Below are 18,231 nucleotides of genomic sequence, written 5' to 3'. Positions count from 1 at the left end.
TGGCGGTCAGAAGGCAGCTTGTAGAAGTCAGTTCTCTCCTTCCATCCTGTGGGTCCTAGGACTCAAACTCAGGTTGTCAAACTGGGTGGCAGGCACCTTTACCCACTGAGCCGTGCCCGGGACTTTACACTCACTTTTATGTGTGTGTATTAATGTCCCTGCTGGGGAGATCCCTGGAAGGTGGACCCCGTGATTACTTCTAGGAAACTTTTTTTTTTTTTTTTGTATATTATTCATGGCCTCTCAATTGACTTAAAATCTTTGGATTTCTACAGGGGATCAAGGCCCAGAGCCTGCCTTAGGGATTGAAAATAGACAAGACATGTAACCTACTACTAAGGTTAGGGCAATCTTTCAAAGCCAAATAACTGAATACTTCAAACACATTTTTAGGTAATTAGGAAATTATAATTTTATTTACAATAATTGATTTAATGAAAAACCCAATAGCAAAACCTCTTGTTTGTATCCAACTTCAGTAGCCGGAGAGTTGACTGCCTGGCCTCTGTCTCATGCCTCTTCCTTTCTGCTGATGCATTTCCTGTTTTTTGGCAAAGGAATTCTTTGTTGAATACTATTTTTTTTTTTTTTCAAAGAAACGCACTGAACTATTCATTTCATTGCCCTTCTTTAACCTGTTTCTTTGGCTTCTTGAGACAAGCTTTTACTATAATGCTTGAAATTCACAATGTGGCCCAAACTGGCCTCAAACTCATGGCAATCCTCCTGTCTCAGCTTACCAAGTGCTGTGATTACAGATGTGCACCTCCCTGCCCTACTTGGCCTAGTTCCTTTCTTAAGAATCATTTTCTTCCCAGAAATGAACCTCTCACAAATTGGAAGATCTTCATTTCTAGTGTAACTCTATTTCAGGTAAAAGAAAGTAGAGTAATATAAATCCTAACATAACATTCGACACAGATAGTTGGACTAAACCACCAAAGTCCCACAGGCTTCTGCAGGACACCAAAATAATTGCAAGATATGTCTAAGACATCAGCCCATCAGAAGGGAGAAACAGATTCTTATACATACTAATCAGCTGATGTCAAGAAAGTGACTGAAATGCTAGTATATTTTTATAGTGTGAGTAGGCAGAGGGCTGTGTTCATGTACCTAATCACCAGGTAGGCAGATTCAAAGCCAGAAATGTGGGAGTAGAAGGATGGAGATTTCAGATTTCTAATCTGTCAGCGTAATAACAGGCTGCGTTGGGAAAGCCCCCTTTTTCTCCACACTAGTTTTAACTAACTACATTATTCCATTTACTCCTCCTTGGGAACCTTTCTCTGGCCCACTGGTTTTATAAGAAAACCTTGATTGGTGTGACATTCTCAGACTGAGAAAAAGACTTTGAGGTTTAATAGGGGGCAGCCAAAGGCCCAAAGGAGGAAACAGCCAAGAAACCTAGTTTTCTGTTAATCACATTCAATCTAATAGGCTAATAAAATAAAAAATTAGTATTATCAGGGGAAAAGAAGATGGTTTGAAAAGAGAATTATAAAACAAAATACAGGAGTCTTTAGGCCAGAGTTCTGGTCTCAAATGCCCCTTTGAGTATTAAAACATTCATAATGAGGTGGTGAAGATATGGCTCAGTGGTTCAGAGCACTTAGGACATCAGGTTGGTTCCCAGCACGAATGTCAGGCAGCTCACACCCCAGGGGCTCTGAAGCCTTCTTCTGGCTTCTGCAGACACCTACACACACACACACACACACACACACACACACACACACACACACACACACAAATAAGGAAAAATAGAATAAATGTTTTAAAAAGTCAAACCAGGCCCAGCTGTAATAGACGTTCTTACTTCTTCCAAGTGGTCACCAGGAGAGCCTGGTCTGAACAATTCACCCAAACCCTGGAGCAGACTTGGAGTCCCAAGTCAAGTGTTCCCTTTTACTCCATTTCTGTTGTTTCTAAAGCTGCCCTTTGACCCAGGCGTTATTGCTGCTTCCTGTGTGGCCATTGGTTTCTGGAGTTTGTGGAGGTAGTATGATGCTGAGCCCTCGCTAGGGGTTCCCTTATTAAGGATTTTTCTGTAAACATTGTCTTTATATGTTGGGCTACTGGTCTTAAAATTACAAGGCAAAAGAGGGGAATTAATGCTTGGCTTATGTTAAGCTTGGGTATAGGGTTCTTGAGTATATTTGTTCTTACAGTGAAAGTTACTTCGGATAGATCATTTATGACTAACACAGTCCCACTTCAAATGAACATCTCAGTGAAGCAGAAAACTGTGATGTATTACCTCTGTGGACCTGGAAGTTTAATGAGGATCCATTTCCTTGGATCCAAATTAATATGGTTGAGTTAGGAAACATTATTACTAATACTCTCACACTGTGTTAAAATTTTACCTCCAAACCGAGAGTGGTGACCCACTTCTGTAATCCCAGCATTCAGGTCAGGTCCAGGAGGCAGGAGAATCAGAAGTTCAAGGTCACCCTTGGGTACATATTAAGTTTGAGGCCAACCTGGGCTACATGAAACCCTGTATCCCCCCACAAAAAGATAAATAAATAGTCACCCTAATTCTTCTTTGGCTTGGAGGTAGTGTTTTATTTGTTTATTTGTGTTTTGAGATAAGATATTTCCATGTAGCCCTGGTTGTCTTGAACTATATATCTCACTATGTAGATCAGGCTGGCCTTGAACTCACAGAGATCCACTATAATAGCTAGTCTTGCTTGTCAACTTGACCTACATTTTGAATGAACTATAATCCAGAAATGGAGGACACACCTGTGAGAGATTATTTTTGATTGGGTGCATCCACTTCTAGTCCAGACCTTTGAGGTAGGAAGATGCACAGCTTTGATCTTGATCTTGAGGCAGGAAGACACAACTTGAATCTGGGCCACACCTTCTGCTAGAAGTCTATACAAGGACATGGAAGAAGGAAGCTTTGCTCTTTGCCTGCTTGCCCTTGCTTGCCTTGCTAACAAGTCCATTCCGTCAATGACTTTAGAGCCTACTTCTTTGGGATCCCAGTGTATACTCAAGACCCACTGAGAAATCCAGCCTAGTGGACTAAGAAACTACTAGATTCTTGGATTTTCTGTTTATTGGAATGACCGTTGTTGGATTAGCTGAACTGCAGCCTATAAGTCATTCCAATAAATTCATACACACACACACACACACACACACACACACACACACACACACACACAGAGTGAGAGATTCATTCTATAAATTCTGTTACTCTAGAGAACCTTGACTAATGCATCCACCATGCCCTTGCCTCCCCAGTGCTGGGATTAAAGGCTTGAGCCACCAAACCCATCCCACTTCTTTTAACTGTCAGTTTTGGTGAAGGGTCAAAATCCATGTGCATTCCTTTCCAAACAACGTGAACTGACCACCAAATGTTTCTGCTCAAATGTTGGCCATCTGAGTGCCCCATGTTAGAAACAGCTCCAATATTCCTCAGGGTATCTATCAAACTATCAACATGCATAGCACCTTGCAAGGACCATTAACATGCAAGTCTCGGACACCAGGACTAAATTCTGTCTCTAAACTGTAGGCTGGAGTCCTGAGAGGCCTCACCTTTAAGTCTCATGAATAAAACCATAGTGGAAACAAGGTACTTGGCAGAGAGTAGGAAATTGCTTCCGAGCCTCTAAACTTTTCTACATGACACTAAATCGTTTCTGAAAGAATTTTAGTATCCTCAGACCATAACTTTTTTATTTTTGACAACTGGAAAAAATAAAGCCTCAGTGGTCATGGTTGTTTGGATGGCAGAGCCCAACATGGATTTTCCGAGTTGTCTCTGAAAGAGGGCTCTGCCTAGTTAGGTTCTGAGGGAGGGCAGGTGGGAGGCGTTGGTATGTATGACAGGCATGATTAAGGAAGTGGCCTCAGATGAACTTAATGACATCTTTGTCTGATGCCAGAAGTCAGTTACTTTGGCATACACACAGCTTCTTGTGCTTCAAAACAAACAGAAAAAAAAAGCCATCAGAAGGCTTGAGAGACTTGCTCCCATTTTTCCTTAAGAAGGATGGGAATGGTAGTGATCTTCCTGGCAACACAGCATGGTACTGAGCTGACCCAATTCTCCTCCAAGACTAAGAGACAGAGGGAAAGAAAGCATGCCCAACCCAGCCCTTGAACTGGAAAAGCATCTATGGCACACATCTTAAAATAAGGAAAGTCAAGTTCAACAGTGCAGTCTTAGAATACAAAAGAACTTTATTGTCAAGAAGCTATAGAAGTGTCATTGTTTTCGTTTTTGTTGTTTTAGTTTTTTTTTTTTTTTTTTGGTTTTTTTGGTTTGTTTTGTTTTTGTTTGTTTGTTTGTTTTTGCTTAAAAGCTATGTTGTCCGTGCATGTTATATTGATTACCTTTCTATTGCTGTGATAAGACACCATGGCCAAAGCAACTTAGAGCAGAGGGTTGATGGGGGTTGGAGCCGGAAGTTGAGTTCATGTCTTGAACCAAAAGGAGGAAGCAGAGAAATAGTAATGCTGAGAGCCTTTAAACTCTCCAACGCTGTGTCCCGTGACACACTTCCTCCACAGCCCACACTTGCCAAGCCTCCCCCAAACTGTGTCACCCACTGGGGACCGAGTGCTCAAAGGCCGGAGCCCATAGGAAACCCTCTCACTCAGCCCACCACGCATGTGTTTGTATTTTACAACTCAACACTCCCCTGGGAGGGGATAGGTGGCTTGTTTGATAAACTGTTTGATTTCCAAGTCTGAGGATCTAAATTTCACCCTCAAGCCAGGTATGATAGCACATGCTTGTAATCCCAGCACCAAGGAAGCAGAAACAGGTAGCTCTCCCGGGTTCGCTGGTCAGCCAGCCTAGATATATTGATGAGTTCCAGGTTCAGTGAGACTCTGTTCCAAAAATAACAGTTGGGTGCTTCCAGGGGAACATCACTCAGTGTTGGCCTGTGGCTTCCACGTGCACAGCGCCACACAAGAACACCTCCCCACTCACCCACACAGACATACACAGTCCCCCAGGGGCTAACTGAGGTGGACAGAAGCCATATTCCGAAGGCCACTCTGGAATGCCAGTCAGTAGAAGGGGCTCCGTCTACTGACCCCAGGGGGCCCAGTGAGATCACAAAGTGTCAGAATGGTAGCAGATGGTAAGGAGGGCTGCCAACAATCACCACAGGAGTCGGTTCCCTTTCCATGATGCTCTCAGGCAAGGTTGAGCCTCTTAGGACAGCACAGGAGACCGAGAGGAAGGAAGAGCCACTCTCCGTGCCCCAGGACCTAAATTCGGTCAAGAAGACACTGGCCCTTAGTGAATCTCACATCGAGTTCTCTGAGAGGAGTGCATGGAAGCCTGGGACAGTGGCTGTCTCGGCCACAGTTCTACTTCTGTGAAGAGACACCACGGCCAAGGCAACTCTCATAAAGGAAGCATTGACTTGGGGGCTTGCTTACAGTCTTAGAAGATCAGTCTATAATCATCCTGGTGGGGAGCATGGTGGCACACAGGCAGGCATGGTGCTGGAGAAGTAGCTGAGAGCTCCATTCTGACCCAGGCAGCAGGGAGAGACTGAGAGAGAGAGACTGAGCCTAGCATTGGGTTTTGACACCTCAAAGCCCATCTCCAGTGACACGCTTCCTCCAACTAGGCCACACCCCAAATCCTTCTAATCTTTCTCAAACAGGTCCACTCCCTAGGGACTAAGCATTCAAATATGAGCCTACAGGGGTCTTTCTCATCCAAACCACCACAGTGGTGCATGTCGGTAAATCCCAGTTACTCGGAAGGCTGGGGCAGAAAGATGACAAGTTCAAGGCCTGCCTGGGTGATGTAGCAGATGCTGCCTCAAAAAACAAAGAAACAGGAAGTTCATAGAGCTTGGCAGCACCTCACCCTCCATTCCTAACCAATCAAGAAACACACACCAAGGGTGTGCCCGTACTTGGGATGCACTGGAGATGTGGTTTTAGGAATTTAGGGATCCCCACACTCTGCTCAAACTATTGATGGTGCTAGTCAGTGTTTCTGTTGTTTGGAGAGCAACACCAAGTAATATTTAAGAAGCTCATGGTCCACCTTGGTAATGGGCATGTCCCCCAAACATCTGTACTTCAGATTCATCTGTCTCTAGCTTCTCCAAGCCCACATTATTTTGCTTACTCTAATTTCAATTTACCTAATTCAGATATTCTAATTTCAAGTAAATGTTTAACCACCGCTAGCTGACGGTATGGTACCTGCTCTTCTTTGGGAGGTAGAAAGCAGAGGTGGCTTAGAGTATGGAGCCTGGACTCACTGCCCACTGTCACAGCGTGCGTCTCTAACTAGCTAGGTCCACAGTCCAGCCTCGTATCTCTGAGCTTTCATTTTGTTTGCTCTTAAAATGAGGAAAATAACGTTAAGGTTCTGCTGTGGTGAATAAAGCATGCACAGTTTTCTCTCTAGGCACAGTGCCTGCTCTCAGTTAGCTCCCCACTCAGATGTTAGCTTTGTGCTCTTCTCTGAAACCTTGAGCATCCCATCTCAGACAACTGAAGCAGATTACACTAATCAGTCAAAATACATCAGTACAGTTTTCTTTCCTCATGCATGTATGATATGTGTGCTTATATGCACGTTTGCCTGTATATGGGTACACATGTGTGGGGGTGTGCATAACGTGTGCATGTGTGCCTGAGGCTGGTGCTGGGAGTCTTCCTTATGTTAAGGCAGAGTCTTTGGTTGAACCAGGTGCTGTCAGATATGACTAGCCTAGCTAGCCCGCTCCTCCAGGAATCCTATTTCTTCCTCCCGTGCACTGGGATTATAATGGCCACCATGCCCACCCAGCTTCCCAGGACCTGAACTCTGTGCTCACACCCACTGCTTTCACAGAAGGTGTGGAGCCAGCTCCCTGCCTGCTCTAACATTCTCAGGATTAACTGTTCTTGGCTGTGCCCTGTGAGTGCACGCCGTCTGCTTAAGAGAACAGCCCAGGTGATAACAGTGAGGGTGAGCATCTCCTCTTCACCCCACACTGCTTCCGCCCCACCTCTTGCACAGCTGGGAGAGGAGATGCAAAGTAATGACTAGCTATTCCAAGACTCGACCTGAGTCGGTGCTGTGGATGAGACCCGAGCGCTCATCACCACACCCAGTGGGTATTTGATGGTGTCGAGCACTGGGCATTGCTGTGTGCACAGCTAAAGCTCCGGAGCGCAGGTTAAGTCTGAGTGTGGCTGTGGCCAGCTCGGGCATTAATGTGCTCAGAATCCCCTGAGGGGCTTATTAAACACAGGTGGCTGAGCCCTAGCCCCCAGAGTTTGATTCAGCAGATCTACACCTAAGCAGGTGCGAAGAATTTGCATTGCTCTAACAAGTCCCCAGGTAAGCCTGGTGCCTCTGTGCCTGTGGCCACACATTTGGAAATACTAGTTCATTCAGCTCACCTGGTTGAAGGAATCAAAGATGCAGAGTCAACTAGATGCAGCCCTGTCAACTAGATCACTGGCTCTAGGGGGCGCTAAAGGATGGCGCATGGAATGCTCACTAACCCTCAGCACTCCACTGGATGAAAATAGCAGTTAGCAGCCAGGCGGTCCCAACGGAAGGCTCCAATGCCCAGTTGTTCTTTCATTCACTCACGTTTAATCACCTCCTTCCAACACTGCTTTCTTCTCCTCCTTCCCCTTCTCAAAAAGGGGCCCTGCTGCCTCAGCCCATACGTGGAGGGATTACAGGCATTTTCCTGGGGAGACAGGAAGAGTTGTCTATTCACCCCAGCTAGGGGGCCAGTGACTGAGCAAAGTACCAACTCCACCGAGGTCTCCCATGGTAAACCAATGAGTTTATTGGGTTTTCTTCCAGAGCATGAGTGAGGGGTGACTTATAGGCGCCTGGGTGACCCCAAAGCAGCTGCTGCACTGAAAGGTCTCACCCCAGCATGGATAATGACTTCCTTATAGCTAGCTAGATGGAGCCACACCCTTCTCCTCCAGTTAGCCTTCCACATGCTGTATGCCCTAGTACTTCCTGAGACTACAAACAGCTGAGGGGCCGGGTAGGAAAGAGTGGCTAGAATCTCAGGTGAAGAAGGCCTAATGATCCCCCCTTTCTATGAGGGGCAGTCAGCAGGCCTGATTTGGAGGGTCTCTTGTAGCAATCACAGTTGCTCCATGGCAGTGGCTGTGATGCCCAGAGGACCATGATCTATACAACCCAGGGGTGCCCACCAGAGCCAGCCTCAACACTGGCACTTTCCTCGTGATCTACTCATCCTGGAATGACATAACCCTGGGGGCTTGGGACTTTGGCTGCTCCTTTGGGAAGCTAGCCCTTGAGTTCCGTCAGACTCCACATCTCTATGAGCGGTCCTTCCTAGTTGCTCTTCTAGGGTCTCGATCCTAAATCTCAAGAATAAATGACGGGGGTCATCGGTTTGGGGAGTGCATGTGTCTGTCCCTTGTTGCTGTGTTGCGGTCACTGAAAGGACACTGTTTGTTATTGTAGTCAGTGAAAGGGGATGGAGGGATCAGCCGCTCAGAAGAAAGTCATGGGAAAGACTCCGGTTGCCAAGTAAGTGACCTTGAACTCAGTCTGGTGGTGGGTTTAGCTGATGCTAAAGTGTCTCCAGGCTCATTTTCAATGCAGTTCTCAGTCATTTAGGCAGCGTTTCCAGATTAGGCGCCCACTGTGTACCCAACACTGTGGGGCTCTGCAGACATGGTATGAACTCGTCTTCAGCTATGTTGACCCTCCTCTTCTCTCTTCCCATGGGAAATTTCCTCCCAGCCTTCAAGTTTTAGCAGAAATGTCAGCTCCTCAGAGATCCTGTGCCCTGCGGCCATCACCGCCATCTTGTTTGTTCACTTCCTGACACTGTAATGATTCTCCTGTGTGTCTCTCCTGCCTCGCCCATGTCTGGAACATTGTGGAGCAAGCAGGTGTTTCCATTTTTCTATCGTTGTGTGTGGGGTCTGGCACACAGTGGGAACTATCCTGAAGCAGATGGGTGATGCCCGCTGACTTAGCTGCTTTGTTCTTAACAGAATATTTTATATCTGCATGGGATCTTTCTTTTAAAAATGGGATCATTGGGCTGGGGATGTAGCTCGCTTAGTAGAAAGCTTGCCTGACATACACAAAGCCCCGATGCCATCCCAGCACTGCATGAGACCAGGCATGGTAGCACATGCCTCAATCCCAGCACTGCATGAGACCAGGCATGGTAGCACATGCCTCAATCCCAGCACTGCATGAGACCAGGCATGGTAGCACATGCCTCAATCCCAGCACTTGAGAGCCAGAGGGAAGAAAATCAGGTGTTCAACATCGTCTAAAGACCCTCTAGTTTGTAATCTGGCACTTTTTAAATTTTAAATGAATACCTCTATAAAAATATCAAATACTGGGGCTGGAAAGATGGCTTAACAGTTTAGAGCACTGGCTGCTCTTCCAGAGGACCTGGGATCAATTCCCAGCACCAACATGGCAGCTCAAAAAAGTGTCTGAACTCTAGTTCCAGTGGATCCAACACCCTCACACAGACATACACGCAGGCAAAATATCAATACACATAAAATTTAAAAAAAATTTAAAATATATCAAATACTTTTCTAGTAATTTTAATAATACGAAGAAGTGCTTAAAAGCCTGGATTTTAGACTCAATGAGCCAGGGCCTTTTTGATTTCTGTTTTTTGTGGAGTTTTTGCTGTAGGTGTTTTGGCAGATTACTAATCTCCCAGTGTCTCAGTTTCCACACCTAGGTGGATGTAGGGGAAGTAGACGTTATAGGGCGTCCTACCTAGATAACTCAGTACCAGGAAAGGACTGAGAACATTCCTGGCCTGGAAGACTCAATGAATTGTTTTATATCAGCATAGGCTGCCATAACAAAACACCATACGCTGAGTGGCTTAAACCACAGACATGTCTTTTCCCTCATTTCTGTTGCTGGAAAGGCTAAAATCAAAGTATTGGCATGGTTCAGTCTCTAATGAAGGTTCTCTCCCTTGCTTGCAAACGGCTGCCTTCTGCCTTGCAGGGGACAATAGAGGAGAGGAGGAGCGAGGGGAGAAGAGTGCCCCCTAGTGTCTCTTCCTATAATGATGCTAAACCTTTGGAATCAGAGCCCCAACAGTACAACCTCATTTCATGTTGAATTATTACTTTACTCCAAATGCAACCACAAAAGGGAATCATTTTCAGCGTATGAATTGGGGTTGCACGATCCAGCCAAATGTAGGTGCTATTTGTCATTATTATTAAACTGTTGGTAGGGAATAGCCATCCAATATTCATATCACGTGAATCTACAGCATAATTCAGAATACAGTCTAGTGTTGCTATTTTTATTAATAATTAGAAAACTTCTATATATGTGGGCAGGAGGAACAAGGAAAAGCCCAGTTCCCAGATGGAATTTTTCCCGAGAAGGGAGGGGGAGTCCCTGCAGCTGGGCAGTGTGAGCGGTGGGCCACTAGTGTATCACCATGCGTCATTGTTTCCCAGTGCCTCATCTGCACAGTGCACTCAGAGCCTCACAGTTTCTTAAAAAGAGGAACTTCAGGCAAGGTTACGAGGGTGACCAGCTCTTCTGTTAGCCTGTTGGCTGGGGACTTTCCTGGACATCAAGCTGTCAGTTCCGTGTCTTGGAACCACCTCCCTCTAAGAAAACCCAAGATGATCGCTACCCAGCATTGGCATCCCACATGGGCCAGATGTGGCCATTTGACCCTCAGGTGGCATGACACAGACGAGGACAGGGAGAGCCTCTCACTGCCTAGTCACACAGCAGGGGCATGATAGAACTATACTCAAGCCAGGTCTCTGACTCCACTGTAAGGATTTGAGTCACTGCTAGATGCTGACATCTTCCACACAATTTGTGGAAATTCAGGGGTTTGCACAGCATCGCAGGTTCCCAGCCTTCCCAAGGAGCATCGTGGCAGGAGTCCCCTTCGCCCGCAGGAGACAGTTGCTCTGGGCTTCCTATGCTACTGAGGGATTCACCTCCATGTCTTATCACTTGCTACAGCTTTGGCTGCTGGGAAAATGGCAGGATTAGGTACAGGTGGCTGCAGAATAATTTGAAGGGTGTTGGCTACCTCGAAGGACATCTACTTCCTGAGAGCTGCAGTCTCCGTGAGCTCAGGCTCAGAGCGGCCTGTTCGCTTGGCTTCTGGCTTCTTTCTCAGAGCTGTGCTGGGTTCACTGATGCAAAACACCAGCTTTTATTCGTGGTCAACATAACAGCTCTGCTGTGGGACTTCCTGCCTGGGTACATGACAGCACTTCATGAATCAGACTCTGTAGACCTGAATTAAGGGGTCAAATGTGGCCCATGGGTAGTAGATGTAGTAGATATACTTCTATTGTTTGGTGTAACTTTCAAAGTTGATATGGATTGCGTTTTACAAGAGTTCACTGCCAAGGTCTCAGAAGCCTCATATGGGCATGGGACCACCAGCACTTAGGAGGCAGAGGCAGGAGGATCACAAGTTTGAGGCCCGTGCTGGCCATGTAAAGACATGATGTCTCCCAGCTAGGATGTGAGCAGCCACTAGCCAATTGGATGGTGCGTGTGACATTGGGTTCATCAAATTTCTCTTGCTACACCCGTTTGCCTCCCTGCACTAAAGCCAGAGTTGTTGAGACCTGTGTCTGTCTAACACCAGAGAGCTTGCTTGGGACCCTGTTCAATCACCGCTGGGGAGAAGGATTTCTCTGGGGTTGTTTGGTCTCCCTCTTTTCTGATTTTCTGTTGTCTGTACTGGTAGTCAGTTGAGGTCAAAAATATGATGAGAAAAAGATTTTAACTTCCTGACAGATTTTTTTTTTTTCTCTGCGTAGCTACAGTTTTCCCAGAATCTTCTAGGACTGGGATTTTTACAGCCTGTACATTGTAGGTACCGTGTAGGGTGTCTCATTTTGGTATTGAAAGATGCCCATTCAAAACTAAAAATAACCATCTGGGTTTTTTTTAAACTACCATTTCATGACATAAAGGGACAGTTTCACATAAAAATATAAGGCATATGTAATTATGAATTTCAAAATGTGCACTCTCAAGTCACTTGGGCTAATTATGGGACACCCTCTCAACACTGCCCCGTTCATGAAAGGGCTTCAGGAATGCTGGATCCACGGTCACATATGCTGACACCCATACTGATTTGATTCGCATGTTCTCGGCTCTGCTTTTCTCTGTGTTGACTTCCTATCTGGAGATATTTTTTTCTCTTGAAACGAACTCACAAAGGCTCAGGCTTGTATTTTCATAGCTTCAAATCCAGTGGAGTAAAGCCAGACCTCTTGGTTTTTCTAGCAAAGCTCAGATTAGCCTGTGTGTCTTTAGCTATCCTGAACCAATCAGAGCTAGCTTCAGCTATCCTAAACCAATCAGAGCTGTCTCTAGCTTATCCTGAACCAATCAGAGCTGTACAAGTTCCATCACATACACTGTCGTGACTGGCCAGGCCTAGGCTACAGGCTCTTCTCCTGGGGGTAGAATTAGTTTGCCTATATTGCATGGGGTAGCTGTTATTACTACCCCAGTTTACAGGTGGGGAAATTGAGGCTCTGGGGAGTTAAGTGGCTCAGCCAAAGTCATGTATGTAGTTTGACAAAGAGAAAGAGTCCTTACAGGGAATGCGTAAATGAATAATGGGTTATTACAAAAATAAATACATAAATACATGCCCCCTGTTATACACGACCTTGATGATTTTTTTTTTTTTCTCCACATTTTACCCAAACTCATTTCCAACATCCAAACATCTCTGTTTAACACATTTACCCTTCTGCTATTAAGAATCCTCTTTCAGACACTAAACGGGGGCTTTGTTTGGAATTACTGTAGACGTCGAACTCCACGGAGAAGACGCCCTCGCCCCCAGAGCCGGAGCCCGCGCCAACAGCCCAGAAAGGCAAGGAGACCTCCTCGAAGGAGAAGAAGTCGGTGGTGGACAAGAAGTCTGTGGCTGAGACCAACAAGCAGAAGAGCAGCAAACCGGAAGCCAGAGAACCCGCGCAGTGCGCGCAACAGCCCGTGGTGGAGGCGACCTCTCCGCAGAGTGGGGACAAGCCCCAAAAGAGGTCCGAGAAGCGGCGACAGTCCCTCGGGGGCTTCCTGAAGGGGCTGGTGAGTGGATGGGGTCGTCGTTCTTGGTTCTTAGCTAAGGGATGAGGTATTAATCTCCAAAGTGTAGCTTGAGGTTAGGGGCAGGAAGGATGAGGATGGGGGGGGGGGGAGAGACAGGAAGATCTAAACAGCATTGGGGTGGTAGGAGAGAGTGAGACCAAAGGCCTATGCTCCCAAGGCACTCCACCCAGCTTGTCTGCAGTCCTGCTCTGGCTGCCTCCTAGCTGTGTGTCCTTAGCTGAGCTATTCAATCCCTCAGTGCCTCAGTTTCCCCCGTTGTAAAATTTAGGTCAATTTGCTTTTTTTTTTTTTTTTTTTTTTTCGGTTTTTCAAGACAGGGTTTCTCTGTGTAGTTTTGGTGCCTATCCTGGCTCTCACTCTGTAGACCAGGCTGGCCTCAAACTCACAGAGATCTGCTTGGCTCTGCCTCCCAAGTGCTGGGATTAAAGGCGGGCACCACCACCACCATCACCACCCGGCCCTCAATTTGCTTTCTATTGCTGTGATAAATACCACAACCAAAAGCAACTTGGGGAGGAAAAGGTTTATTTCAGCTTACAGTTTACAGTCCATCATGGAGGGAAATCGGGGCAGGAACCTGAAGGCGGGAACTGACACAGAGACAATGGAGGAGTGCTGCTTACTGACTTGCTCCCTGTGGCTGGCTCAGCCTGCTTTCTTACACAGCCTAGAACTGCCTGCTCAGGGGATGGCACTGCCCACAGTGAGCTCGGCCCTCCCACTGACGTCATCAATCAATAAAATGCCCCCATAAACTGGCCTACTGCCCAATCTAAGTCAACTGATGCTCCCTCTTCCCTAAAGTCAACATATTTAATGTGGAGTATTTGAGGAAGGGACCATTTATGGACTGGACAGAACTCTGAATCAGAAGAGGATCCTAGAGCCCAGCTTAGCCCTACCAGCCACCAGCTTACAGGCTGGACAAAGTAATCACTGATTGGTTACAAGAAGCATCAAACTGGCGCAGTGCACCGTTTACCTTATTTAAGTTTGATATGCTATGTTGCCTGCTTGTGATTGGCCAAACTAGACAGTTTGTGATTAACTGGAAGTCCGGCTATTTGCTATACAAAATACTCTCTTATGTTAGGTTCTGGTGTCTTTAGCCACTCAGTCACACTGAACTCTGTGACATAAGAACTTAAAGAGCCGACCTCAAGCTGGTGGCCCCTTGCATCTTTGATCTGCCAGGGGTAATGCTTGCTTGAGTTACTTCTTCACCGAAGGAGCAGCTGAGACTGCTGGGAACAGAATTCCTTTGGGGCTGCAGTTTCAGGCAGAGTGGCCGAGACAGTCAGATTTGTTCTGACCACTCCATAAAATGATCAGAGTTGGTATCCCCAAGACCCATGTAAATACCAAGAGGGTGTGGCCATAATCGTGTAATCCCAGCACTTAAGGAGGCAGAGACAGGATCCCTGAAGAAAGATGGTTATAGACTAAGTTAATCAGTGTGGTTTTGGTCCAAGAGAGAGACCCTGCCTCAGTATGTAAGGTGGAGAGCAATTGGGGAAAATGCCTGGCATCAACTTGTGGCCTTTGCATGGCCTTCACGTGTGCACCATACACATGTGAGCATGCATGCACATGTGCGTGTGCACACACACACACACAAAATTAAAAACTATACTGTGTTATATTTCCTACACTAGACTATGTAGCAGATAGTATGTATATATTCTGTAATATATACTATCCTATGTTATGTATAGTATATCACACTATTCCCTTTATATAACTTACTACTATAGTACTAACTGTGCTCTGTATACCTTTATGTGCTCTGTGCACAATCCTATTTTGTAAGGTTCTACTTTATACTGAAGAAAGAGCCACCAGTAACTGTTTCCAATCCATGTGACATGTATAAATCTCAGCTCACATGTGTCAGGAAAGAAACTGTGTTCAAAGGCTAAAGATTCTCTTACTCATTGGTATGAAATCCTGGAAAATAGGCATAATGGTGCAAGCCTATAATCCTAACTCTCAGGAGGATTGCTGTGAGACCAGGGCCAACTTGGACTAAATAGTGAGTTCTAGTGTAAATGAATTGCTAAACGGTCTTATTCAATTAAAAAAAAAAACAAAAACAAAACAAAAACCATGGAGCCAGATAGATATAGGAGTGAAAACCTGACAGACCAGGGAAATAGGAAAAGACACAAGCTAACCTCACCTCACCAACATCTCAGTCTCCAAAGAGACCTACTTCCTATATACCCACACCTATATGCCTTTCTGTTCTGCTCCCTCATTTGCTCTCTCAGCCCAGCTACATCACTTCCTCTTCCTGCTCAGCTCTGTCACTTCCTGTCTGTCTGTACAGACCTCCAGACCTCTATGTTTAGTGCTGGGATTAAAGGCATGTGCCACCACCTCCCGGCTTGTATCACCATGCCTGGCTCTGTTCCCAGTGTGGCCTTGAACTCACAGAGATCCAGACAGATCCCTGCCTCCCAAGTGATAGGATTAAAGGTGTGTGCTACCATTGCCTGACTTCTGTGTTTACTATAGTAGCTGGCTTTTTCCTCTGAATCTCAGATAAATTTTATTGGGGGACACAGTATGCTGGGGGACACAATGCATTACCGCATTCTAGGACAGCCAATATTTGGGAGATGGGCAGAGACAAGGGTGTTATGTATTTTGATTTAGGTGGTGCTGACACGACCATTGTACTAATGCAAGCTCATGGAACTGTGTGCAGGAAGGGCTAGTTTGACTGTGTCTCAGTAACACTTGACAGAAAATACAGTAGTACAGTCGTAACAGTTCCTGCATGTGTCCACCTGCCACACCAGGACAGCAGTAAGGTGCACCCTCCACATGCCAGGAACTTGGGTGGCCCTGAGGATGCAGCAGACAGAATCCACAGAGGAGGAAGATGCCAGAGTAAAGATAGTAAGATCACTCCAGATAGTGATGAGGAATAAATCAGAGCTCCATTTTGTGAGACAGTGAAAGAATGAGTTGCTTGACAGTGACTAGAGATGAGGTGTCTGAATGAGCTACAACAGGAAGTCCCCACCCCAGGACTATTCTAAGTGTGTCACAGTGTGAGCCCACTTTATCTTGGGAACAACCCTCTGAGATGTTTAAATATTCCCATCGCAAAGGCAAAGACATCAAATCATAATGTGTCTAAGATTTCACAAAACCAGATAGCAACGTCACTAGATGCTGAAGCTGGACATCTACCCACGAATAGGGCATATTTAAATAGCACATTACCTAGCTTAGAATAAGTATGCGGTAAGTCCTCCTTGTTGCTGCTGGCTTTATATGGACTGCTTTATGTTTCTCTCCAGGGACCAAAGCGGATGCTGGATGCTCAGGTGCAGACGGACCCTGTATCCATCGGACCAGTCGGAAAATCCAAGTAAACAAACAACTCAGTTCCCACCAGGTCCTCCTCCACTCCATCTCCCGTCCAGACTCACTCTGTGTATATATTTGCCTTTCTCCTGGTCAGCCAATGAAATTCTGCCTACAACTTCGACCTGAATTGTTGTAGATTGAGGTGTATTATTTACGTCTCTGGTCCAGTCTTTCCTGGCAATATAACTGTAAAAATGGGTTAGCAGGTTAACTAGTTAATCCAGGAGAGCTGGTGAGTACCAGGCGTGGGATGGAGGAGGTAGATAAAGGCATTTGTGTTAAGTTATGAAAAGATGACAGTATCCAGTAAGTTGCAGAGGGAAAATGCAAAAAAAAAAAAAAAAAAATGAGAAAAAGAATATTCTGCTTTGTAGCAGATGTCGACTCATCCCTTAAGCCTGAACGGGGAAGGGAAGACCTATTTGTTTCAGTTCACACTTGGAGGAAGGAGGACTCTGGGCAGGTCCTGTGGGCATCTGCCTACTTTTTGGAAAGGAATGTGTAGGGTATATAGAGGAATGGGTAAGAGTCAATTTTCAAATAGGACCCTTGAAAGTTATCGGGAAAGGGAGTGATTGATTGGAGAGGGATTGCAATGATTTGGGGGAACAATTATTTCTGAGGTGTAGGGACAAGGGCCTGGATTACCAACTTTAAAAGAAAAACCAAGGGCAAAATGAAATTAAGTTGCAGGTTTATTTTGTGACACCAAGGGGTGCCAAGACCTCCACTTTCCCTTTGCATTCGGTACCCCTAACCAAGATTTGTCTCTGCAATATTTCATTATTAATGTTTCTTAGATGCCTGAGGAGTTCGCTTCATCTGCTCTGTCTGACGCTTATCTCACACCTGTCTGTAATGCCTAATGTGTTCAGGATGTTCTCTGATTTAAAAAAAAAAAAAAAAAAAAAAAACTCCCCCTAACCCAGTTAATAAAAATTGACAGATTATTTAAATACTTGAGGTGTTTTTTTTTAATTCTTGTATAGAGAACTAAATTGAATCATGAGTCCATTAAGGTGTAATGCAAAGTAGTGTATGATTGACTGATGGTCCTGTATATTGTACCTCTCTTTTTCTGATTTAATAAAAAATATATTGAATTTTAGAAAACCTTTTTTATTCTAAACTTTAAATGTAGCTCTCTGATGCTCTCTACAAGCAGGTGAAAAGTGTCCACTACACAGGCCCACATACATGTTCAGATACCTTTCTGTACATGAACATTCGTTCTTGAAAGCTGATATATACGGGGCTGGAGAGATGGCTCAGAAATAAATAGCACTGGCTGCTCTTCCATAGGTCCTGAGTTCAATTCCCAGCAACCATATGGTGGCTCACAACCATCTATAGTGGGATCTGACGCCCTCTTCTGTCATAAATTCATACACGCAGATAGAGCACTCATACATAAAATAAATAAATCTTTTTTTTAAAAAAAACTGATATATACAGGAATAGATTGGTGCACACATGTGACTGAACTTAAGGTCGCAGCCTCTGCCCCAGCAAACCAGGTTCAGGCCACCAGTCCTCCATAAGCCTTTAATTAAAAGAGCCAGATTAATAGTGAAAACCAGAAAAGGGAGATGTACCATGTGGCCACACTGGGAAGAGGGACAGAGATCCAGTGAGCCTCTGCCACCCCTACAGCCTTCTTCAGGGTCCTGAGAAGTGGGTAAGGTTTAAATAGAAGACAGGACTACATAGCCAAGCAGTCCAGCCCTGGCCAT

At 45.5% G+C, this 18,231-nt stretch overlaps 1 protein-coding gene across 6 annotated transcripts in view; it reads left to right on the top strand.

Annotated features, from left to right (window-relative positions):
• Bcas1 (brain enriched myelin associated protein 1) overlaps window positions 1-17,393 on the top strand; it is an 84,080-nt gene extending 66,687 nt beyond the window's left edge. For 3 of the 6 annotated variants that reach the window (XM_037204545.1, XM_037204537.1, XM_037204536.1), the window contains 3 exons: window positions 8,462-8,527; window positions 12,815-13,096; window positions 16,429-17,393. In XM_037204545.1, coding sequence (XP_037060440.1) covers window positions 8,462-8,527; window positions 12,815-13,096; window positions 16,429-16,503 — 423 coding nt within the window. In that variant the 3' untranslated portion in view covers window positions 16,504-17,393. The remainder of the gene's footprint in view (window positions 1-8,461; window positions 8,528-12,814; window positions 13,097-16,428) is intronic. The other 3 variants (XM_037204557.1, XM_037204551.1, XM_037204547.1) reach the window with 1 other exon arrangement.
• The last annotated feature ends 838 nt before the right edge of the window (window positions 17,394-18,231 follow it).

Source organism: Peromyscus leucopus, chromosome 1 (genome assembly GCF_004664715.2).
Source record: "Peromyscus leucopus breed LL Stock chromosome 1, UCI_PerLeu_2.1, whole genome shotgun sequence".
Lineage (NCBI taxonomy): Eukaryota > Metazoa > Chordata > Mammalia > Rodentia > Cricetidae > Peromyscus > Peromyscus leucopus.
The sequence above is the reverse complement of the archived record's forward strand: the minus strand, read 5'-3'. Positions and strand labels throughout refer to the sequence as shown.